The sequence below is a fragment of the Opisthorchis viverrini genome, assembly GCF_000715545.1.
Source record: "Opisthorchis viverrini unplaced genomic scaffold opera_v5_75, whole genome shotgun sequence".
In the NCBI taxonomy this organism is placed as follows: Eukaryota; Metazoa; Platyhelminthes; class Trematoda; order Opisthorchiida; family Opisthorchiidae; genus Opisthorchis; species Opisthorchis viverrini.
This window is the reverse complement of record NW_008751732.1, coordinates 1,021,782-1,043,349: the sequence shown is the minus strand read 5'-3', so window position 1 is coordinate 1,043,349 and position 21,568 is coordinate 1,021,782. Positions and strand designations below refer to the sequence as shown.

Genomic DNA, 21,568 nt, shown 5'->3' with positions numbered 1-21,568 from the left:
CTGACACACCGAAGCAGCTACTACACATTGCGTTCGCAGCAATGAGAGCGATGATTATCGAAGTTTGACTTGGAACTCTGACAGGTGGCGAAACTAGTAGAATATGACTTTCCTCTAGGATATTATGTCTGCGTTTCAGCCGGCGATGACAGGGCTTTATAAAGTAACTTGCCCCTTTCAAAGACGATTGGTGCTGCTTGTATATGTTTTTCTGTACGGTCCTAGATAGCTTCTTTTGTTCATAGATCACAGTGAAGAAAACTTCACGGAAACGGTCTCTTCTTAGGGGGTTGTGCGTAAGTTAGGTAACCAAAATAGGTGTCTTGGCAAATAGAATGTTGCTTAGCCTAGATTAACATGTTCAATCGTCGATGTCAGATTTCGTTAGAAATACGGTGTGGATTTGCCTACATTAACATACAAACTGGTGAGTATGGGTGATAGTCACAGGAGACGTGATACTTTATAATTTATTTGCATGTTATAAACTCGATCCCTGCTGACTCAGTGGAGCGCCTGGTGCAAGTTATTTTGTTGACGCTTTTTTATCTAGAGGTGTAGCGCATCAGTGTTCCGCCTCGGAAATAGTTCGTGATTTTTAGTGTAGGTGGTATGCCTATTTTGGTGAAATCTCAGGAATATGCATATGACTATATTGGCATGTACTGCGCACATATTCCGTTTATCACCATTTTTAATTTCTTCACCGCTTTTATAGTGCGTCGCTGAAATCAGTTGTTTTTCAAGTTACTCCTAACTTTCAGTCTTGGTCACCAGCCTCATGTCATTGCGAAAACCTGCGCAGTTGAATTACGTGTTGCCTGTGTTTGGACGTTAGCTATTTTGGATTGTGACGAATAGTGAAAACTGTCTACTAGTGGGTTGCGTCACTTGGTGAGCTACGGCCTTGCATAGTGAATCTTGTTTTCAGGACTGGCCACAGCATTTACAAGTAAAATTATAAAAGCTTGTCATAGAGCCGGGTATGTTAGGTACTATAGGCATCCTGTTGTACTCTTCGTCCTGTTTGAGACTTCGGGTGATTGTATTAGGATCAGTTGCGCGTCTCCTTGGTTAGTAGTGCCACTCGGCTTCTGGCTACATTTGTGTGCATAACGAATACAAATTGAGGATGATTTCCCTGCTTCGCCTGTGCGTTGAAATTCGTCCGAGAATCTTACTAACTGAGAGTAGTCAAGTGTTATTTCTAATATTTCGCTTACCAGACCCTCCGTTGGTATCATGAAAGCGGTAGAGTTAATGATCTGACCAACGGAGTTATCGAGTGATTCAAGCAGACAATTTAACAAACGAAACACTAAGAGCAGTGATGTTTCTAACCTCAGCTCTAGCTAAACAAGATAAACATGGAATACTTCGGGACGAATTTGTTCCATGGGGGTTTGAAAAATCCGTTGGCAAGAGACTCCCTGATGAGCTGCATCGTTCTGTTGTTGTATCACTCACAGTGTCTTCTTGTGAGCTGTCATTAGAAATTGCAAGCCTTTTTCGGCTCCTTTTCTTGGCTACTTTTTAATGTACTGTTTAAACCCACATGAATCAGCTTACTTTCAAACGTGTGTTTCGTTGACCTTTCCCTGCATGTGCTGCATCGTTTCGGCTGTTTTCCCATTTACAAGATGATTGGGGTGAAGTAAGTGAAGACGAGTTCGAGACCCTGCCGCCATCCAGCGCCGACAAGCCTGATGCACCTCCCGCGTGCAAGGAAGCCGAAGAGGTCAGTTCGACTATAGTCAATTCAGATGGTGTTTTGTTTCTTTGAGATTGCTTTCGTGACTGAAATATTGTATTCCGTCTATCGTGCACGGTGAAACTGTCTTGCCTGTAATATTTTTGGAATGGAATGTTGTCAGAACGTCTCACTGCTTTGCCTTTGTATTTAATTAAGGACCTTCCGCCTCGTAGGGTTGTTCGCTTTGGAGAGTGCCGTTACAAATTTTTCTAGCTTTCGGAAAATTCTTATATGCACTTGTTTCGGGGTCGTATGTCTGTATGTAAACCTATTTAGACTTACTTTCGATTGCGTCACGTGCAAAATTAGGTTCCAGTGTAGCTGCGCCGAAAAAGAATGAAATTCCGAAAGTGGTGTAAGGTCATATCATATGTCCTACTTTCGCTTTGGATCAGCTAACACTGTTCCACACTTTTTTAATCGCTATTGCTCTGTCGGCCTATCCCGAAAAGGGATAACCTTTCCACGGATCACTAGGAACTGCCCGTCCTGAAAAGAGTGAGCATATTTTGGTTGACAGGCTACTTGGGCTCAACTGCCAGCTGATTGCGACCTTCGAAATGAATGCAGACGTTACAAGTTGGTTCCAATGTCAACATGGACGTAGTCGAAAGCAAATATCACATCCACTTATTACATCTTTCATCTTTGCGCGGCTTATTCATACTTCACATTCAGTGGGATCTTCCGGTAACACTAAGTTGATTTGCGAGTATGTTTACCACTCCCTACTTCAGTTCCCCCATTTCCTCCGACTCATAACTGGGCTTCGTCCTTGCCTAGTGGGTCTAGTGTTTTTTGTAGCCCATATTGGAATATTCTGTTCTTTCGGTCTCAGGCGAACTGACGCATTTCGGAACTCAACATTCGCTCCAGAGGACTTCTGTAATACATTAGTGAGAAAATCGAGAGTAAGAGATTGGTCATTCCATGGACAGGAGCATCGCAGCGATGTTTTTGGGAAATTTCGTTTGCTGCACTACCCGCAATTTTTCCCGACCATTCTAATCGGGTTTGAGCTTGCACGAAGTTAGTTTTGCTTCGATCGACGTTGGTGAAGATCGAGCAATTACCACCATGTTTGCTTCGGTTATCCAAAGTTATTCCGATCCAGAGGTCCTTCACTGTTCACGTTGATACCCATATATAAATCTTCTTCATCAACGTTCAGCTTTCAGGTCACTTTATATCGTTACTTGCGATTAAACCGCATCCTAATCATTACCAGTCGCCTTCCAGCCAATGTCCAAAATACTTCCTTTTTCCTTGCAATTCACTTCATGAGGCCTCTTCATCCCACCAAAGTGTGCGAAGTAATTGTGCACCAGTCAGTCCATGCCAAAAGTGGTTCTCACTCATTTTAAAGCTTGCCAACGGTCCATATCCTTGACTATGTTAGGATTTGAATCCCGGACTTGAGACATTGGAGGTCAACGTGTCACCTGCGCACACTAGACCCACTTGAATCGTCAAGTGGGACGTGCATACGCCTGAGTGATGTGACTGGTTTACCCAACACTATCATCACCAAAAACAGTAACATCATTGTTGACATTGATGCTTCACTGCAATTCGAACCTTTCGAAGATGACGGAACATGACCAAAGCCGCCAATTCAATCCAATGTACTGGAGTCATCGTGAGGATTTCGAGCAACCTGGTTAATCGGGTGCACATAGGGTAATTTAATAAATTCCGGTATACAGGAGCACATAGTATGTAGACAGCCTTTGCTAAGTTACTTTTCTTACTCAAACCGAAGCCATCAAAATTAAGAATGACACTAAAACGAGTTGTACAGGTCATATCTTATGTAAAGGGTGCGGATTTGTTCTTTCTTCGAAATTCCTGATTCAATGTCCAGTGCATAGATGCACGAGAACATCGATATTCGGCAAATACAGGACTTTTGGTGCATCTGAAAAGCATTGCTCTATCCATAACGTTTTTCTACGAATAGCCATGTCTTTTTTTTTGAAAACTTCCGAAGACAGGAACCTCTTTCAATCCTTATCTAAGACACCACTTCCGATTGGACGGCCGCGAATAGCCGGTTCTCCTCATTTCATCTCACCATCATAAAACATGTTTTGGGCATCCAACAAACTACTTCGTTCATATCTACTAAGTATGCACCAACCATTCATAGGTCTACATCTCCAAATGATTCACTTTACAGGGAGCGGAATGCCGTACGGCCTACGATCATGAATGTGCTCAGGGTTTACTCAGCACATCTACACGCGCAAGTGACACAGTTGCCCACAAGAAACGGCTTCATTCTTATGTTTGTCTGATACTGATTGTGATTGCTCGGTTCTTATTCCGACAAGCAAGTAACGTCGAGTCCATTTCTACTGAATATGGTTTTCCTACTTGATTCCTCACCATTGGCTGTCTAATTATCTCACTGCTGTTTTGCAGTGGTTTATAGCGGTGCCTTTTCTAAGTGCCATGGCCGTCGGTTTCGAAATGTGGGTAGCCTTATCTTGAAGGCTTCCGTTCGTCCGTTGCAGAGAATCAAATACTGGTAAAGCATTTTTCATGTTATTTTTCGGAGTTGTGCATAGATGTGGTTCTATCTAATCCATTCTGGTTTCTAACCAACCGATTGTTTGCCTTACCCTGTTTTAGGATGACGATTGGGACAACTGGTCCTAATAAGCTGAAGTCATGTCGGTCCAACCTGGATCACCCAATCTGATTGCGCGCACTCAAATTACCGCAATAGCACACCGCGTCTTTCTTACTCCATCTGTTTTGTGTGATTAGTACTGGTTCAGTGTTCTCATCAACTTGTCATTCGTTCATTCATATATTTACTGTTTTGCTCAACGACGCAAAAATACACTACTTTCACGCGATCATGTACAGTAGCTAATCTTGACCGTTCATTTCATATATACGCTCATATTTCAATCCACAATGCTGTACTGACTGGACGAAGAATCTTTTTTACTTGGTTAATCCGTTTTACCTCCTTCGTATGTTGTGCCACTTGGATTGTGTGATCGAACTATCTGCGCACACTGGAAGAATTGGAGTACGCTTTTCAATCGTTTCAGACGGTTCTACATGTACTCTTTTCTTACGTTGGGCATTGTACTTGTTTTTTACGGTTTGCAATTGTCACAGTAACGTTTCATCCAACTGTCAATTCTTTCGACTAACCGATCCACAGGTTCCCATTTGAAGACTCCGGCATGATATAGTCACACCTGGTGCACATCATGGAGACTTGTCTTCAAACAGGTTCAGATGCTTACTTCATCATCGACAGCGCTATGTTGTTATTAAGTGACACCTACCTGTTACATGACCATGCGGAGCGTGCGCTTAGTAAAACAGGAAGGGTAAAGACTGTCAAATGATTAACTCAGCCATGGAGGTGCACACACCTTAGGTGAACTTTTAAAAGAACGCATCTGATAATAATGCCGGAGAAGAATGTCTTCCACGGGTTTGGTGACCATCGTTAGGAACTTCATCCAACACAAGTCCAGCACAACGACTAAGAAACCTTAGGCAGGCACTGCAGCTAAGCAGTGTTCGCATCTTTGCTTACGTTCCATATAAGGTGTAGCTTCCACCTGTGTGCAAGGAGGATCATGGGAGTTACATTCAAGAGGGCGCGAAAAATCATCGCTACCCCGGCGGTCGAGTGAACTCTGAAGCAGACGGCAAAACACGGATCCCGGTCTGTCTCTCAGGTAGCGTCAGACATCCATATCAAGGGCGATGGGCCAAGACGTATCGAGTTTGCAAATTTTTGATGGCAGCTCCACAGTACTTTATTCTTTTACATCAATTCCCTCCACACACGCAGTTTGTGCAAAACACCGGAAAATAGAGAAAGCCGTACAATCAGCGTGGAATCGTCAATTGCTTGGAGCAAAAAATGTAGCGTAGGGTGTGCGCGACACACCGCTTGCAAAGGCTCCCACCAGTAAGCTGGCAGGCAAATCGCTGTTACATTCTTCACTGTAGCACTGGTGAGTGACAGCGTCATCTAAATTCATGTAATCCACTCCACCTGTTAATTGCAATAAATGGTTTCCAGCATCGCTTACAAAACTGATGATGAATAGAAATTAGCCTGTTCTAAAATTTACACAGCCTTATTCAAATGTGATATCTGCACCGCTTGAAAATGGCTTCCCACATAGACAAATACATTCGTCTCAGTATGAAATTGAAACGGCCATTTTGGCTGAAAACCAGCCAGCTGCACGTACTCATCGGTATTGTCACTGTAATCCAGATAAACATGCCCATGCAACAATCTTCCAGCAATTATGAATCAGCAACAAAACTGACTGGATATTATCTTGAAGGCCACTGTTAGCGTGCATGTGCCGGACCAGTTGCGTATCATTCGAAATGATATTAGTAATTCGATCGAAAGCCATTTGATGATGGTGGAGAAGGTCAAAATCGTGGATAGTTAACATACTCATTGGCTTGGCAAGTTCGCCGTTATCCGGCTGAACGGAAGGACCTATGCGGTCACTTTTACCTGAATTGTAAACGAATTCGTACTTGATCGGTGACGGAATTGTGATCCAGAAACAGTTCAGCTACTCGTAGATTTAGATATGCTGCAATGTTATTTCGGCGCTCTTCTCTCATTTGTGATGTGAATTTGCATGTGAATTTTGCATGGATGAATGTTCCAATATTACCCAAAACCCGAAAACTTGTCGGTCCTCTCAAGGCAAAACATCTTGGACGTAAGCAAACATAACCTGTCTACTTTGTCCTTCTGCTCACTCGGCGTAAGCCTCTCCGGTTACGATGTTCAGCTAGAATGATGCACTAACTATGCAAATCAACTGGTTTTCATCATCTGATTTTAGCACTAAAATCACATTTTAACAGTGGAACTTCTTCCTACAGCGCTCTACCAGCTTGATTTGTTTTCCTTGGTCATTGTCCAAAAAGCCCTTCGCCGCACTTCATTAAGCAAAAACGTGACCTTGTGCACTAAGTTTTTATCAGTTACCTCCTACACTCATTTCTATACAAAATTAGTTTTGACCAGGCTGAACCTCTCGTTCATGATGTTACTAAGCAACTGGGCAGCAGACTCATTCATGTTTCAGTCGGTACGATATTTGGAATATCGTGACAAACGGGCCTTATCAACGACTGTCCAACTTCCGCGATCTCAGTTCACTCCTCCCAGGCTTTCTTTGACCTTTCCAACGGAATAGCCGTGCTTTCTCACTAGCAGGTTTCTATCCAGTGCTTTCCTGAACGATGGTCAAGTATTCCGGAGAACTCCTTTCCTCTCCTAGCTCTTCTAGAGACAGGCCGCAATTCAATTTCCTGTTAATTTGGAAGTCGTGGTTATCAACCGTACATCAACACAATTTTGGACTTGCATGTAGTTGATTGGATCAGCGCATGGTTTGCTAACAACACCATTGACAGGTTTAGTCCACGGTCACCTCTTTCGGTCGCCAGCCATTCCTCAGTTGTTCATTGCATTCGGTTAAGCCGTCGTTTGCAGTTTGTAGGGTGTCGTCCTCAGTCGCTTGATCCCAAGCTGCTTCAAGCAACTCGTCAACTCTTCACTGTCGAATCATAGCCCCTGATCTGTCATGACCTTTTTGGTATCCCTGTTTGATCGCGACACGATATATGATCGCCTCAGTGATCGTCGTCACAGGTTTAGTTTTTGTGGTGGCGCATTGGACCCACCACGACAGGTGTTCTGTCATTATTACGACATCCTGATTTCCGCTAGCCGTCGCCAGAATGGGGCTTGTGGTGTCGATGGGACATAACTCTATAATCTCTGATACGGGGCTACGTACGAATGAGTGATTTGCCCCTGCCACACTGTTTCATCGGTTGGCGCCGCATACAGGCCACAACACATTCCATTACCTGACTTCTCATCAGTGGTCTGTAGGTCTTCTCTGAAGGAAGCCTTATGTTTTGGTGTACCGTTTTTACTACCTTGTGACACTGAATGGTCAGATTCCATCCCAGGACACGAGGTATCTGTAGTGCGATTTTCGACTAATTGACGTTCCAGGACGCTATGACGGCTTCACTCAGCCCCAACCTATTGAAGTCCTGTGGAAGCGTCTCCAGCTTCCTATATCCCTCTGCATTTTCAATGCCTTTTCTGGCCAACACGGCTGCTGCAACCTTCCGTAGTACCGGACCTTACCATTGTAGTCTACCAACATTCTGTAGTCAGGTACGACGACAGCGCCGATCATGGTTATGAAGCCTCTCATCTCTAATCTCTGGTCGTGACGACCAATGTACCAGGTGGTTGCCATTTTCCGGCACATTTTGGATTATGAATGTAGGCTCTTGTGGTCGGGATGTCCAGCGTCCGAGCTGACTCACAATGTCACAGTCAGCCGCATCCGTTGTGCTGGTAAACATCCCTCGGTTTAGGGGACAGTTGCTAATCGGGCATCTACGATTTGACATGTTCAGAGGCCTCGCGCGCTTCAGCCGTTCATTCGAAATTCCTATTTTGATGCAGCAAGTCGTACAGCGCTGCAGCAATCGTGTTGAAGTCCTTGACAAACCAAATGAGGTATACTGCCCGGCCGCGAAACCTCCATGAAAACCACTTCGAATTAGAAACTGTGCAGTCCTGAACATCCACCAGTCATTCCGGCGGGCGGGTGACCCCTCCTCAACCTACTCAATGCCCGAGCATTGTCACCGATCTTCGAACGAGCTTGTTATTGCTTCTCGCATCCGCAGATCGACTTCTCAATACGCTTCAATACTGGTTTTAGGGGAACGAAATGTTCTAGTTCCGAATTGCTATATAGGGCAATATCGTCTCCGTAAGGCGGCAATATCCTTTGTCCCTTCATTAGACAAAGCACAAAGCGACGGAAAGTGAATGGTTCCACCAACAAACTAAGCGGCATCGGTCTAATTAGATATTGGGTGTCTCCAAAGGAAAATGCCGTCCTCTTCCTGTCCTTTGACTTGTTAGCTATTTGTCAGTACCCAGAAAGCAGGTCGGACACCGTAAGATATCGGGATTGCTGGATCCCAGTAACACAGGGGACAAATACAACCTGATTTATGGTTGGTTCATTTAAAAGTTGAAAGTCCACTCATGTCAATATTCCCCTTTCGCCTTCTTCACGGGTGCCACTGGGAAATTGTACGCATTGTCGGCTTTCTCGACTGCACCACGTTCAAACATCCCCTGAATTTTTTGTAGCACTGCTCACATAGTTGGGTCAGTAGCTTACAGGGACGATAAGGTTGAAAGAGTTCAAACGGCAAAGCATTTTCGAATTCGATCTGCGGGCATGAGCCAAACGTATCGTTGTCGCCTGTGGACAGTTCGGAGCACCCCTCGACCACAGACTGTACTGATGGGACGTTACAAGACGGAATCTTTCGAACACGTGGTTAGCCGACGCCAGCGCTTGGGTAAACTTCAGGCTTGATTGAGCAGCGCCTTGCCACCAGTTTTCCCCCTCTTAGGTCGACCATATATTCTGCGCTCTTGAGAAAATCTGCTCCCAAATTTGCCTGCCTTATGCCTTGACTTGTACTTTACCGATCTATTGCCCAGGCGCATTAAGTGCACTGACGGACCGTTTGTTTTCATTCGGTATCCACCCTCCCGGTGAGAACGCACGGTTTGAACTCAGATTCATTCCCTCTCTTCCTCATTTGCACCCCAGTCTCCATGTCGATTATGCAAAATCCTCGCTTTTCGTCCATCTCAATAGCCGCCTACCGCCTAGTCCATGTCACAGTGCCAGTGTCAACCCATCCGAGAAAAAATATCGAATATGTGTAAACCGACGGCTGTGTAAGGACGAATCGGGTATCCTTGTTACCTGCTTAGCTTTAAAATCGCCACCATCTAAAGTGTAGCGATTTGCAGCGAAAGAATTTGTTAGCTCTTTAGCACTTAGGACATGTACATGCCCAAAGTTTTGATTGGCCTTGTTGACTAGGTGACTGATTATTCGGTTTAGTCGTGGCGGATGATGTCTTTCGTCCTGGAAACGCTTCTGGAAAGGGAGCGGATACTGGCTTTACAACCGCAGGAGGAAGCTCACAGACACGCATTGTCCCCAAAAACGCAGCACACTGGGAAGTTTAGACGTTTCTTGAACGTTGCGTATGTCAATGGAACACACTCCACGAACCGTTTGGGGTCTGTTTTTAAAACAGCTTATCTGTGGAGCGTAAATAAGAGGTTCATAACCTCCTGGTCTCTAGCGATGTGGGTAGTGAGCTCCCGGTCGTTTACGCCCTTGTGGAAAGCGATCAACTCACATCCGTGCGTAAAACGTTTGGCTTATTCAGGGAAACGGTCGGCGAAAAGCACCAGTTAAAACATTATGGATACGTTTGGGAGCACAAATGCGGACTACAACGTCGGGACTATTGATTATCGGACTCAAATTTCTGCGCTCACTGCAAACCAGTATCACCTTACCGACTTCTGTGAATGAGAATGAAATCAAAGAGCCGATTCTTAAATGTCCTAAGCCCGCAGGTGGCGTGCAAATACCCAGGAGACGAATTGTTCCATTTGGCTTACACGAGCCTGCTCGTCAAGCATTTCAACGAGTTCATGCCGACTACTGTGGTCCTTTTCTCGGTAAATGCTACGCTTTAATCGTTACTGACGCATATTCACGTTGGCCTGAAGTTTTTCTAGCTACGTCTCCAAGTGCCAAATTCACTCAGCGGGCGTTGAGGAAAGTATTCAGCCACGAAGGTGTACCAACTGTTTTGGTCACTGGCAACGGCACACACTTCACTGCAAAATTCCTCCAGGAATGGAGGAATGCCATTCATTCCGTTACTGGGAACAGTCCCGCGCCCCTGTTTAAATCTCGTTCGTTGCGCACAAGTATTGACTGTGCCAAAACGGCTGAGGTTACATTTTTCAAGGGTAATGATTTACGACCTGCTACAGGAATTGTACTGCCATCAAATGGCAAACAGACGTCACAATTCTCGATTTGGATGATCTCTCTTGCCACCGGGGACGCATTGACCAGGTTGAGTTCAATACTAGAGGTCAGTCTGTTAACAGCACTCCTGCTGTTTCAACTGCTAGTGAATCCTTTGTAGATGATCTTATGGTATCCGAACAAAACGTTGTATCTGAAGAACGCACTACCTGTGAAGAGTCTGAAGCTTCCATCCCGGGGAGATCCGAAAGATTGCGGTCAAGACCACCACTGGGCTGTAAACATCCAAACGCTCCTTCAAACGTGGCGGGTGTGATGAGCATGACTGATACTCTATTCATTGCTCCATCCATTATTCTCTTGTTTTAATATTCCATATGCTGTACATGTACGCTAATTCGAATGCACGCGTGCTACTTGTTGCGCGGATCTGTATTCTGGATTTCTAGTTCGTCTGGTTATTCCGACATACGTCCGAAACTCAATACTCACACTTATGCAAAAGTGCATCTTAAACGCGCGCTTCCCATCGTTCGCACAACTTACCAATCAAAATGCTGGCTTGTGTATGAATTGCATGCCTGCTTTATCTGGTGGACCGGTTATGAAGTGCGAATCGGTGGCAGTCGGTGACCTTGAAATTTCGTACACCGAAAAAATGCCTTGAGTAACGTATCACTTAAATGTACAAGCAAGTTTTTGCCGCTCCCCGCAAAGTTGGCAACTTCGAAAACCCCATATTTTTGGCGAAAATGTTCGGTTTACTTCCAATGGGCGATGTTCTGTTTTCATTCCTCAAAGCACATGGGAAGGAGTTAAATGAACACAGGAAGGAGGCTATAGGGTAGTTGTTTGTGTAGCGTCTTTGCTATTTTGCGTTTCAAGTTAGTGCACTACACATGCGGCAGAGAATCAGCAAAGCCAGCGAAAATTCGAGGAAGCCAAAAAGGTTAGTGGTTTGAGCGCATTTGCTGAAAACAGTGAATGAAGTACTTGCCTACCAATTAGTTTTTGTCCAGAGGGACTCGGAAACAACTCCTGACTACTTCTTACTATCCGGAGTACAATCGTGGGGTTTCTCACCCACTCTAACTTATATATTCATCTCATGTGTGGACGTCACTAGATCAGTGGACATTGCGCACCAAGAAGGCGCTACGGAACATTAACCGCATGTTAGTCGTCTGCGTCAGCTATGTTCTCACTGCAGCATTTCGCATGGAAAGAAAGCCTCCTCCATTTACATTAAATCGGAATGAACTCCGTGACATTGCTTTTGAAGGGTGTAGAAGATTTTCTGGAGGGACAGTGTGTTCTAATGTAAGAGCAAAACGGCCACTCCAAACAAATTTGCCGAATTTGTGAACGAGTTTAATTGTAATCATCATTAAAAAAATAAGCAGCTCAGGGGAAGGACGGTTTCACTGGGTTGAGTCACCCGAGAAGAGACAGTAGGCATGTGGCAAGGTGTCGTGGATTACCGCTATTGAAGAATAAGTGAGGCCATGCCTTGTGTATCATCCGTTACGTTGACAATGAAATTCCCCACGTTTATTCTGTGTCCATTTGTAACCCCCGCCCCACTTTTGTGTTTAGTGTGTATATATGAACTGTCGTTTGTTTGTCCTTACGACTTCACACATTTGGCCTTGAGGTCATCCGGCCATCTGTATCTGACTTTGCACGTGTGACTGTCGCATGTGGGATCCTGTTTGCTCCCCTGCTTTGTACTTTCGTAGTCCAAGCGGACTGTTTGTTTTGGACGCGTATCTACTGTCGAGGTTTGTATAAATTGTGAATTTCTCTTACCCTAATAGTACTATATAGAAACCCAGCTCCGACTTTGTTTTGCCTACCCAGAGGTTCTGGTATTACGCGTCACTCGAAGATACCGTTCGACCGTTACACCTTCTCTCGGTGAGAACCAAGCACGTCGCTTATTGTTCGGTTTAGGTCAATCGGTCAAATGCTATAACGCTGGCCAGACGGTCACGGGTTTGAAACTCCCTGAGTTTCACAAGATCAGCACTGATGACGCTTCTAAACTAGGACCAGCCAGCTTCTCGGGTTTCACAGGATAGATTACTAACTGGCAGGACCAAGTCTTTAACAATACTGCGAAGCTCAAATTGTACTGGAACGACAGGATTGTTAAATCCGAGGGAAGGACTCAGTTTATTAGAACGAGCTTGCCCAAGAGGAGGTGTGGGCCAGGACAATAGCATTTGGAGTTGTGCGTAAAGGATGGGCAAGTCGAGAGGTGACAATCGAGAGTAATAGGAGAGTAGTTGTGATTCTGGCACCAGCATGGCCGCGCTGATGCTTGCCATCACTAGACTGACAAACCTTAATTTCTGAACAGTTCCATAACCGACGTCTAGGTTGCAATGATAAAAAGGGCTGCACATTACTGTGACTTGTTTGCCTTCTGGGGCCGCTGGGCTTTGAAGCTACTGTTTTGCACGTCACGTGCTACTAACATGGAGATTTTGCGCAGCCAAACGGATTGTAGTCAGCTGTGTTGCAATCGGGCGGCCAATGCCGGCATATCAGGGGCCGGTGAAGCCGTCACAAAAGTTTGCAAGAGCTGATGTCTCTCAGCTTGCACGTCAGATGCTGCATTAGAGATTAGAACACAAGAAATGGGTCTTGACGTTTGTAAGCGTAGTGTACGAGGAATTGACTCCTTGATACGTTGTTTGAGGACGAATGGAGAAAGTTATTTTTCAGGGGAACAAAACGTTGTATCTGAAGAACGCACTACCTGTGAAGAGTCTGAAGCTTCCATCCCGGGGAGATCCGAAAGATTGCGGTCAAGACCACCACTGGGCTGTAAACATCCAAACGCTCCTTCAAACGTGGCGGGTGTGATGAGCATGACTGATACTCTATTCATTGCTCCATCCATTATTCTCTTGTTTTAATATTCCATATGCTGTACATATACGCTAATTCGAATGCACGCGTGCTACTTGTTGCTCGGATCTGTATTCTGGATTTCTAGTTCGTCTGGTTATTCCGACATACGTCCGAAACTCAATACTCACACTTAAAGTGCAGTGCATCTTAAACGCGCGCTTCCCATCGTTCGCACAACTTACCAATCAAAATGCTGGCTTGTGTATGAATTGCATGCCTATCTGGTGGACCTTGAAATTTCGTACACCGAAAAAATGCCGTGAGTAACGTATCACTTAAATGTTTCAAGTTAGTGTACTACACATGCGGCAGAGAATCAGCAAAGCCAGCGAAAATTCGAGGAAGCCAAAAAGGTTAGTGGTTTGAGCGCATTTGCTGAAAACAGTGAATGAAGTACTTGCCTACCAATTAGTTTTTGTCCAGAGGGACTCGGAAACAACTCCTGACTACTTCTTACTATCCGGAGTACAATCGTGGGGTTTCTCACCCACTCTAACTTATATATTCATCTCATGTGTGGACGTCACTAGATCAGTGGACATTGCGCACCAAGAAGGCGCTACGGAACATTAACCGCATGTTAGTCGTCTGCGTCAGCTATGTTCTCACTGCAGCATTTCGCATGGAAAGAAAGCCTCCTCCATTTACATTAAATCGGAATGAACTCCGTGACATTGCTTTTGAAGGGTGTAGAAGATTTTCTGGAGGGACAGTGTGTTCTAATGTAAGAGCAAAACGGCCACTCCAAACAAATTTGCCGAATTTGTGAACGAGTTTAATTGTAATCATCATTAAAAAAAATAAGCAGCTCAGGGGAAGGACGGTTTCACTGGGTTGAGTCACCCGAGAAGAGACAGTAGGCATGTGGCAAGGTGTCGTGGATTACCGCTATTGAAGAATAAGTGAGGCCATGCCTTGTGTATCATCCGTTACGTTGACAATGAAATCCCCACGTTTGTCGTCTGCGTCAGCTATGTTCTCACTGCAGCATTTCGCATGGAAAGAAAGCCTCCTCCATTTACATTAAATCGGAATGAACTCCGTGACATTGCTTTTGAAGGGTGTAGAAGATTTTCTGGAGGGACAGTGTGTTCTAATGTAAGAGCAAAACGGCCACTCCAAACAAATTTGCCGAATTTGTGAACGAGTTTAATTGTAATCATCATTAAAAAAAATAAGCAGCTCAGGGGAAGGACGGTTTCACTGGGTTGAGTCACCCGAGAAGAGACAGTAGGCATGTGGCAAGGTGTCGTGGATTACCGCTATTGAAGAATAAGTGAGGCCATGCCTTGTGTATCATCCGTTACGTTGACAATGAAATTCCCCACGTTTATTCTGTGTCCATTTGTAACCCCCGCCCCACTTTTGTGTTTAGTGTGTATATATGAACTGTCGTTTGTTTGTCCTTACGACTTCACACATTTGGCCTTGAGGTCATCCGGCCATCTGTATCTGACTTTGCACGTGTGACTGTCGCATGTGGGAGCCTGTTTGCTCCCCTGCTTTGTACTTTCGTAGTCCAAGCGGACTGTTTGTTTTGGACGCGTATCTACTGTCGAGGTTTGTATAAATTGTGAATTTCTCTTACCCTAATAGTACTATATAGAAACCCAGCTCCGACTTTGTTTTGCCTACCCAGAGGTTCTGGTATTACGCGTCACTCGAAGATACCGTTCGACCGTTACACCTTCTCTCGGTGAGAACCAAGCACGTCGCTTATTGTTCGGTTTAGGTCAATCGGTCAAATGCTATAACGCTGGCCAGACGGTCACGGGTTTGAAACTCCCTGAGTTTCACAAGATCAGCACTGATGACGCTTCTAAACTAGGACCAGCCAGCTTCTCGGGTTTCACAGGATAGATTACTAACTGGCAGGACCAAGTCTTTAACAATACTGCGAAGCTCAAATTGTACTGGAACGACAGGATTGTTAAATCCGAGGGAAGGACTCAGTTTATTAGAACGAGCTTGCCCAAGAGGAGGTGTGGGCCAGGACAATAGCATTTGGAGTTGTGCGTAAAGGATGGGCAAGTCGAGAGGTGACAATCGAGAGTAATAGGAGAGTAGTTGTGATTCTGGCACCAGCATGGCCGCGCTGATGCTTGCCATCACTAGACTGACAAACCTTAATTTCTGAACAGTTCCATAACCGACGTCTAGGTTGCAATGATAAAAAGGGCTGCACATTACTGTGACTTGTTTGCCTTCTGGGGCCGCTGGGCTTTGAAGCTACTGTTTTGCATGTCACGTGCTACTAACATGGAGATTTTGCGCAGCCAAACGGATTGTAGTCAGCTGTGTTGCAATCGGGCGGCCAATGCCGGCATATCAGGGGCCGGTGAAGCCGTCACAAAAGTTTGCAAGAGCTGATGTCTCTCAGCTTGCACGTCAGATGCTGCATTAGAGATTAGAACACAAGAAATGGGTCTTGACGTTTGTAAGCGTAGTGTACGAGGAATTGACTCCTTGATACGTTGTTTGAGGACGAATGGAGAAAGTTATTTTTCAGGGTTTAGGAACATAAACACTACAGGCTGGCAGCCGGAAGAGGGCAGCATTAAGATAAGTAATTAGAAGCGTGCCTTGTAAGTTTGAGAAGCCGAAAAAACCGGATAGTGGTGAATCGTGCGAGACAGGAAGAACATAAAAATTTGTGCGGCCAAATTTATGGTGTAAAGGGCTTACACCTGGAACCGCACACGAAAATGACCCCGAAGACATTGATGACGGAGACAATGGTAGAGATAGGCAGTCTTCACAGGATGAAGGAACACTTGGTGCATTTAAATCATGAGCTTCATTAGAAAATTGGTGTTAAACACCAGAAGGAGGGCCAGGGTGAGAACGAAATCCAAGAAAGAATTGTGGCACCTGACCATGAGAAACTGGTTTCGTAGATGCGGCGATGTGTGCCACAAATGACGGAGAAAATATCACCTGCGTAAGTAGTTAGATGCGTTTAAATAATTGCTTTTGTTGTTTAGGCACAAACACATCTCCCCCTCCTCGTCAGAACAGCTTTCCAGATCGGCTGTTTTATTTAAGGTCCTCGAAACAGTTCTCTCGGATATTTGGAAAGCTACTCCACTCCTTCTGCGGAATTTTAAGTCATAACAAATATTACCAAGTTTATTATGTTCAGGTCCTCACTATGAAAATGATAGCTATTGAAATCGATCACGATAAGCCACCAAAATCTGTCGCTCGGAATGCAATCGTCTCCTCCCGTTTTTCTGTATCATGAATAGCAGTTTCGGATAAGACCCAGAAGTACCAGTCAAAAGACAATTTCTTGTAAACGTTAGCTTTTTCATAAGAAAAAACTTGCATACCAGAATCAACAAAGTTCGTCTCTTACACGGACCGGCTCCTCCAGAGTGCCCGCTACCGAAAACATATATAGGGGATAAAGTCGAATTTGCTGTCAATGAATGAATCCGTCAGGCGCTAACCATTTCACGCTCCTGAGAGCAAGCTTTAGTGTAATCAGTAAGAAATGTATCGTTCGATAGCGCTTTTCCAAAGCGCGCAAGTTTGAACGCTAAGACCAAGGCTTTTGCGGGAAACCTAGACAAGTGAATTTCCCCGAACCCCACGTGGACTGTTTGCGCATTCAACGGAGTCGGATGCCCATCGCTATGTGGTGAGGCCAAGCAATGTATTCGCTTAACCTTCCACACTATATATTCTATATCATTATCAAATTCATAACGCAGTAGATACAGTAGCTCTAAATACGGACTGGTGGCTCCATATCACTGGGACGTAATATCATGCTGTTTAACGAACACTGGTTTCCATGGTCTGATTTGCTCAGAGTCTTGTAGTAGGGAGTCAGTGTCACCATATCCAAACTTCGTTGGCGAATGATACGGATTGAACAAACCGTAACACAACAGAAAGATGTTCCGTGCTTGAGGCCAAATTGAATACTGTAGACTATCGAAGCCTCTCGACTTGTGCCCGCGTGGTTAGCCTTATGCGCTTTTAACTTTTGTATGCGGTTATGCTGGGATTTTTTCGGTGAAATGTTAGCGACCAACGTTGGACTGATATTCTCACTGGAGCATGAAGCTGACCCGATGGTCAAATGAGTTCATTTTGCTTTCTAAGCTTGATTTTCATCAAAACTATTTCTACAAGCTGGCCAAGTTTTCTCTTTCTTTTATAATTTCCAAGCCCAAGTATATGGTCACAAACGCAAACCATAATATTGATCTAGATAAAGCTCAAAACTTATCCATTTGGGATACTTCGCTGAGATATTTTTAGATCGTTTGGAACTTGATATCGGACATAGAATGGATGAAACCGAACAATACGCTTGCAAACATATATGAGACAACTTCAGTATGGATATGTATATGTTTTAGCAAAGACCGCTTAAAATCATGGTTCGTACGTAAGGTACCCATGCTTAAAACTCATACTAGACAAATAACACAGGCCGAGGGTTGTGCTGGTATATCATAACGACTCAGTCAGCCATTTTAAAGTAGTTTGCGGGCGAAATTTGCGAACTAGGATTTGGTTTGAATCTTTGGCCGGCAAACCTACTGAATACGCCATCCTTGCTGGGGTGTATTTTATCTTTCGCATAAGATCATCAATTGCCTCGTGAAATTATAGGCAATTATCGGCCTCGACAATTATATGCACCGTAAGGAACCTTTCATACTCATCAATAAAACCGCCATAATTTCAAAAATTACAACAAATAAGATAAATGTGGACATGCTTTTCTAAAACGCTTGCTGAAACAATCAGAATCGACAAAATAGAAAATGCCCCACTTTCCTAAGCAAGAGAGAAATTAAGCACTTGGTGTTTATCATGTTTATATTGGTGAAATGGCACAAACTAGTCAGCTTGGGGCAAGCAACTGGCATTATCGCAGTATCAAATGTCGGGGCCAAAAATACGGGGAGTTTTTGGTCGGTATTTGTGTCCGGTTATACTGAAATTCACACCAACGTGTCGTGTCAACATTATAGCACTATGGCACGCTATAATCTAGAAGCCGGTCTTATGTTTGGCTTAAATTTACTCGAATTCGGTTGTGTTTGAAAATGGCATGATGCGTGACATGATGTGTGTCCATTGCCAGATTTCACACGTTTTACGAATAATTCTGCTCTCTAGAAATTCCTGGGCTTTGGGCCGAAAAATTGCTTGGCGACCCAGTGACTATGTGGACAAGGGCGCACGTGAATGCTCATTGCACCCACAACAACGGGTCGAAGATCGTGAACCAGATTTGCAAGGATATTGTTGTGTTCAGTTCGACATCTTTGCGACTGTTCCGTTGAGAAGGATTATGCTCAAGAGATAATTAACACTTAAAGGCCCTTAAACACGTGTTTAAACAGCCCACAAGATGTGCATTTGCGAAAAATTGGATGGTCCATAAAAGAGAAGCAGCGTCACCTACCAAAAAGTCTATATTTTAAGGACTCGAAGATTAAATTTTGAGTAAGTGCAGAGGAAGGTACGTCGGGCAAGTTGGATCCAAGTTTTGTATCTACCATATGTTGAATGAACGCCAACTGTTTTCTGCTTTAGACACTTTTGGCGAAACCGAACACGTTTGATCGAGCACTGCACCATAAAAATAGTTGTAATTTCATTTCCCGAACTTTTGGGTGTGTACTACTGAAGCCATGATCAAGTCGTCACACTGAATATGGTGGGCAAAACATGAAGTTACACTTAGTACTTGATATATTATTGAAAATTCCGAAGAAAAGACGCTGAATCAACAAAGGCAGAGCTGCATGTTCATTTAATGAACCGATTCGTCCTATCCGAACCAAAACTGTGGGCCACTGCAGACCATTAGTGGCCCTGAACGATTGAATTAATGGCCAGGCAAAAGAGGCATAAATGGGTTGGATGAGATGGAGAAAGTTTCTTTAGGAAAAAATGGCATTTTTCATGGCAAAATCATGATGTAAGATAAGTGGGATCGGTTTCCTCATTCCGCTTTTGGGAAAAGTCAAGACTAAGTTTCATCTGAGAGAGCAGAAAGTTGCCTAAGGGTGTGATCAAACTACCATAGTATCGGAAGCATTTGCATTTCTGGAGAGGACTTGGTGAAGGTGTAGCATATCCCGAAGGAATGGTTAAGCACTTCACAATCAGGCCACTGAGGCTGAGTGGGCCCAGGAAATAATTTGTTCCTTTTCGCAAGTCAAGACCTAAGAAGGTGAGGGGTATAGTTAAATGTATATGGGGAATACATGCGGTTGCGCCATCAAATTCAGTGTGATAATGCCTAACCATCAAAGCGTTGATATATTTCGGGTTCTGAATAGTTGCATAATGGACAATAATACTGGGGCAATTGGCCAAGGAATGTGTGCTTCCGTGGTTGTGGGGCTTCGGGAAACCCGAGAGGGTCTACATACATAGGAAGGCCAAATCAGAATATCAAGTGATTTTGGTTTATTTGAAGAGGCATGCGGTTTAAAAGCGCAGACCTGGCGGATCAAAACAAGGAACAAATAGGACGGCAGTTCCAGCTACCTTTGAAGATGAAAACCTGGGAATTGGAAAAAGTGGGGTGAAAGTGTAGAATCCCGGCTCTTATGCTGAGGTGTTGGATGGTATGGGTTCATCGACCTAAAAAGTCGAAAGATTGGTTCTGTTCGGGGAGTGATCACTAGTTGTTAAACGGGTCTAGATACAAATAAGTTTGTGTTGTATTACTCATGACTGAGGGTGCGGCTTAGGTTGACATTACGATGCTTATACGGTACTAGTCGACGCAGAACAAACTAATAAAATTTGGTTTCTTTGTGAGTTTGTAGCATACTCAGCTAATGACACAAGCTATCCACTTGGCTGTGAATTTGTCAAGTCATGTTCCCCTCTGGGCATCAGTCCACAAGCAGGCAAAAGCCCAAAAACAGAGACCAGCCTCTTGCTTTGGGCAAGGGAATGTGCTAACCAATCCGATAAAAGACCAAGAGATATAGCTGCAGAACTGGTTGCTAGAAAAAATAATAATGTGGAGTCAGGGCGTGATGGCAATTTCTCCAGCTCCCACCGAGGGGAGTGGGAATAAATGTTGGTTCATGAGAAATGCGTTGGACAGCTGAAGGGTAATGAAGACAACTTTGGAGGTAGGAGATGAGACGTCAGGAAAACCGGAAGTTGCTAAGTAAACTGAATAATACCACTTTTGGGAGAGGAACTGATGCTAAGGGTGCACATCACCAGTCCCCGAGTCAACGCCGTCAGCTTAAAGCAGTCAGCGGTGTGATGTGAAAAACATTTGGCGCCGTCTGTGAATGTTGGGAACAAAGAACGAGGAATATCCGCATATTTTATTTGTATGTCACCACTTCCCGGGGCAAAAAGGGGCGGCATGCGCTGGTTGTGTTTGGCACACAAAGCAGAGTCAGTAGCTGGCAAACTAAACATGGACGAAAATTGAGACAGATGTGCACCTCTATAAAGAGCAAGAGCGCTCCAGAGAGTTTTCCGACACGAAGCTGCACATAATGCTTTGGTCATCGATAACAGCACACATCTTACTACAAAATCATGCGAGCAATGCTTGAATGACCTTGGATGCCGGCATCTGTTTACTGTTCCACAATATCTCCAGTTAAATGCGCTCACTCAAACCTTCATTTTCATCCACTTCTTTGTGAAACTGGACGGTGGAATCGATGATTTTCTAATATGAGAATGCCATGAAGTCAGCTACTTGGAAGAATCCCGCCCACTACGTGAAGGTTTTGACTATGCCCAAATGGTCGATGTTAGGTTTTTCAGGGGTATTGATTCACGGCCTGCTACAGGAATACTATTTTCATCAAATGGCAAAAATATAGTCAAAATTCTCGATTTGGATTGCATCTCTTGTCACCGGTGACACATGGACCAGGTTGACCCCAATACAAAACGTCAGCCTGCCGAAAATACTTCTGCTGTTTTGAATTCTAATGAATTTTTC

At 44.4% G+C, this 21,568-nt stretch overlaps 2 protein-coding genes across 2 annotated transcripts in view; both read left to right on the top strand.

The window, feature by feature from the left end:
• The window catches only part of T265_04548 (hypothetical protein), a gene marked incomplete at both ends in the record, with an annotated part of 61,374 nt that extends 56,406 nt beyond the window's left edge, over window positions 1–4,968 (top strand). The window contains 2 exons of the mRNA XM_009169312.1: window positions 1,641–1,738; window positions 4,388–4,968. Of these exons, the coding sequence (XP_009167576.1) occupies window positions 1,641–1,738; window positions 4,388–4,414 (125 nt within the window). The remainder of the gene's footprint in view (window positions 1–1,640; window positions 1,739–4,387) is intronic.
• An 8,650-nt stretch (window positions 4,969–13,618) lies between these two features.
• T265_04547 (hypothetical protein) lies at window positions 13,619–21,298 on the top strand (the record flags this gene model as incomplete). The annotated part of the gene is made up of 3 exons (XM_009169311.1): window positions 13,619–13,689; window positions 15,124–15,165; window positions 21,067–21,298. 3 exons carry the CDS (start codon window positions 13,619–13,621, stop codon window positions 21,296–21,298), a joined length of 345 nt encoding a protein of 114 aa, XP_009167575.1.
• Between the last annotated feature and the right edge of the window lie 270 nt (window positions 21,299–21,568).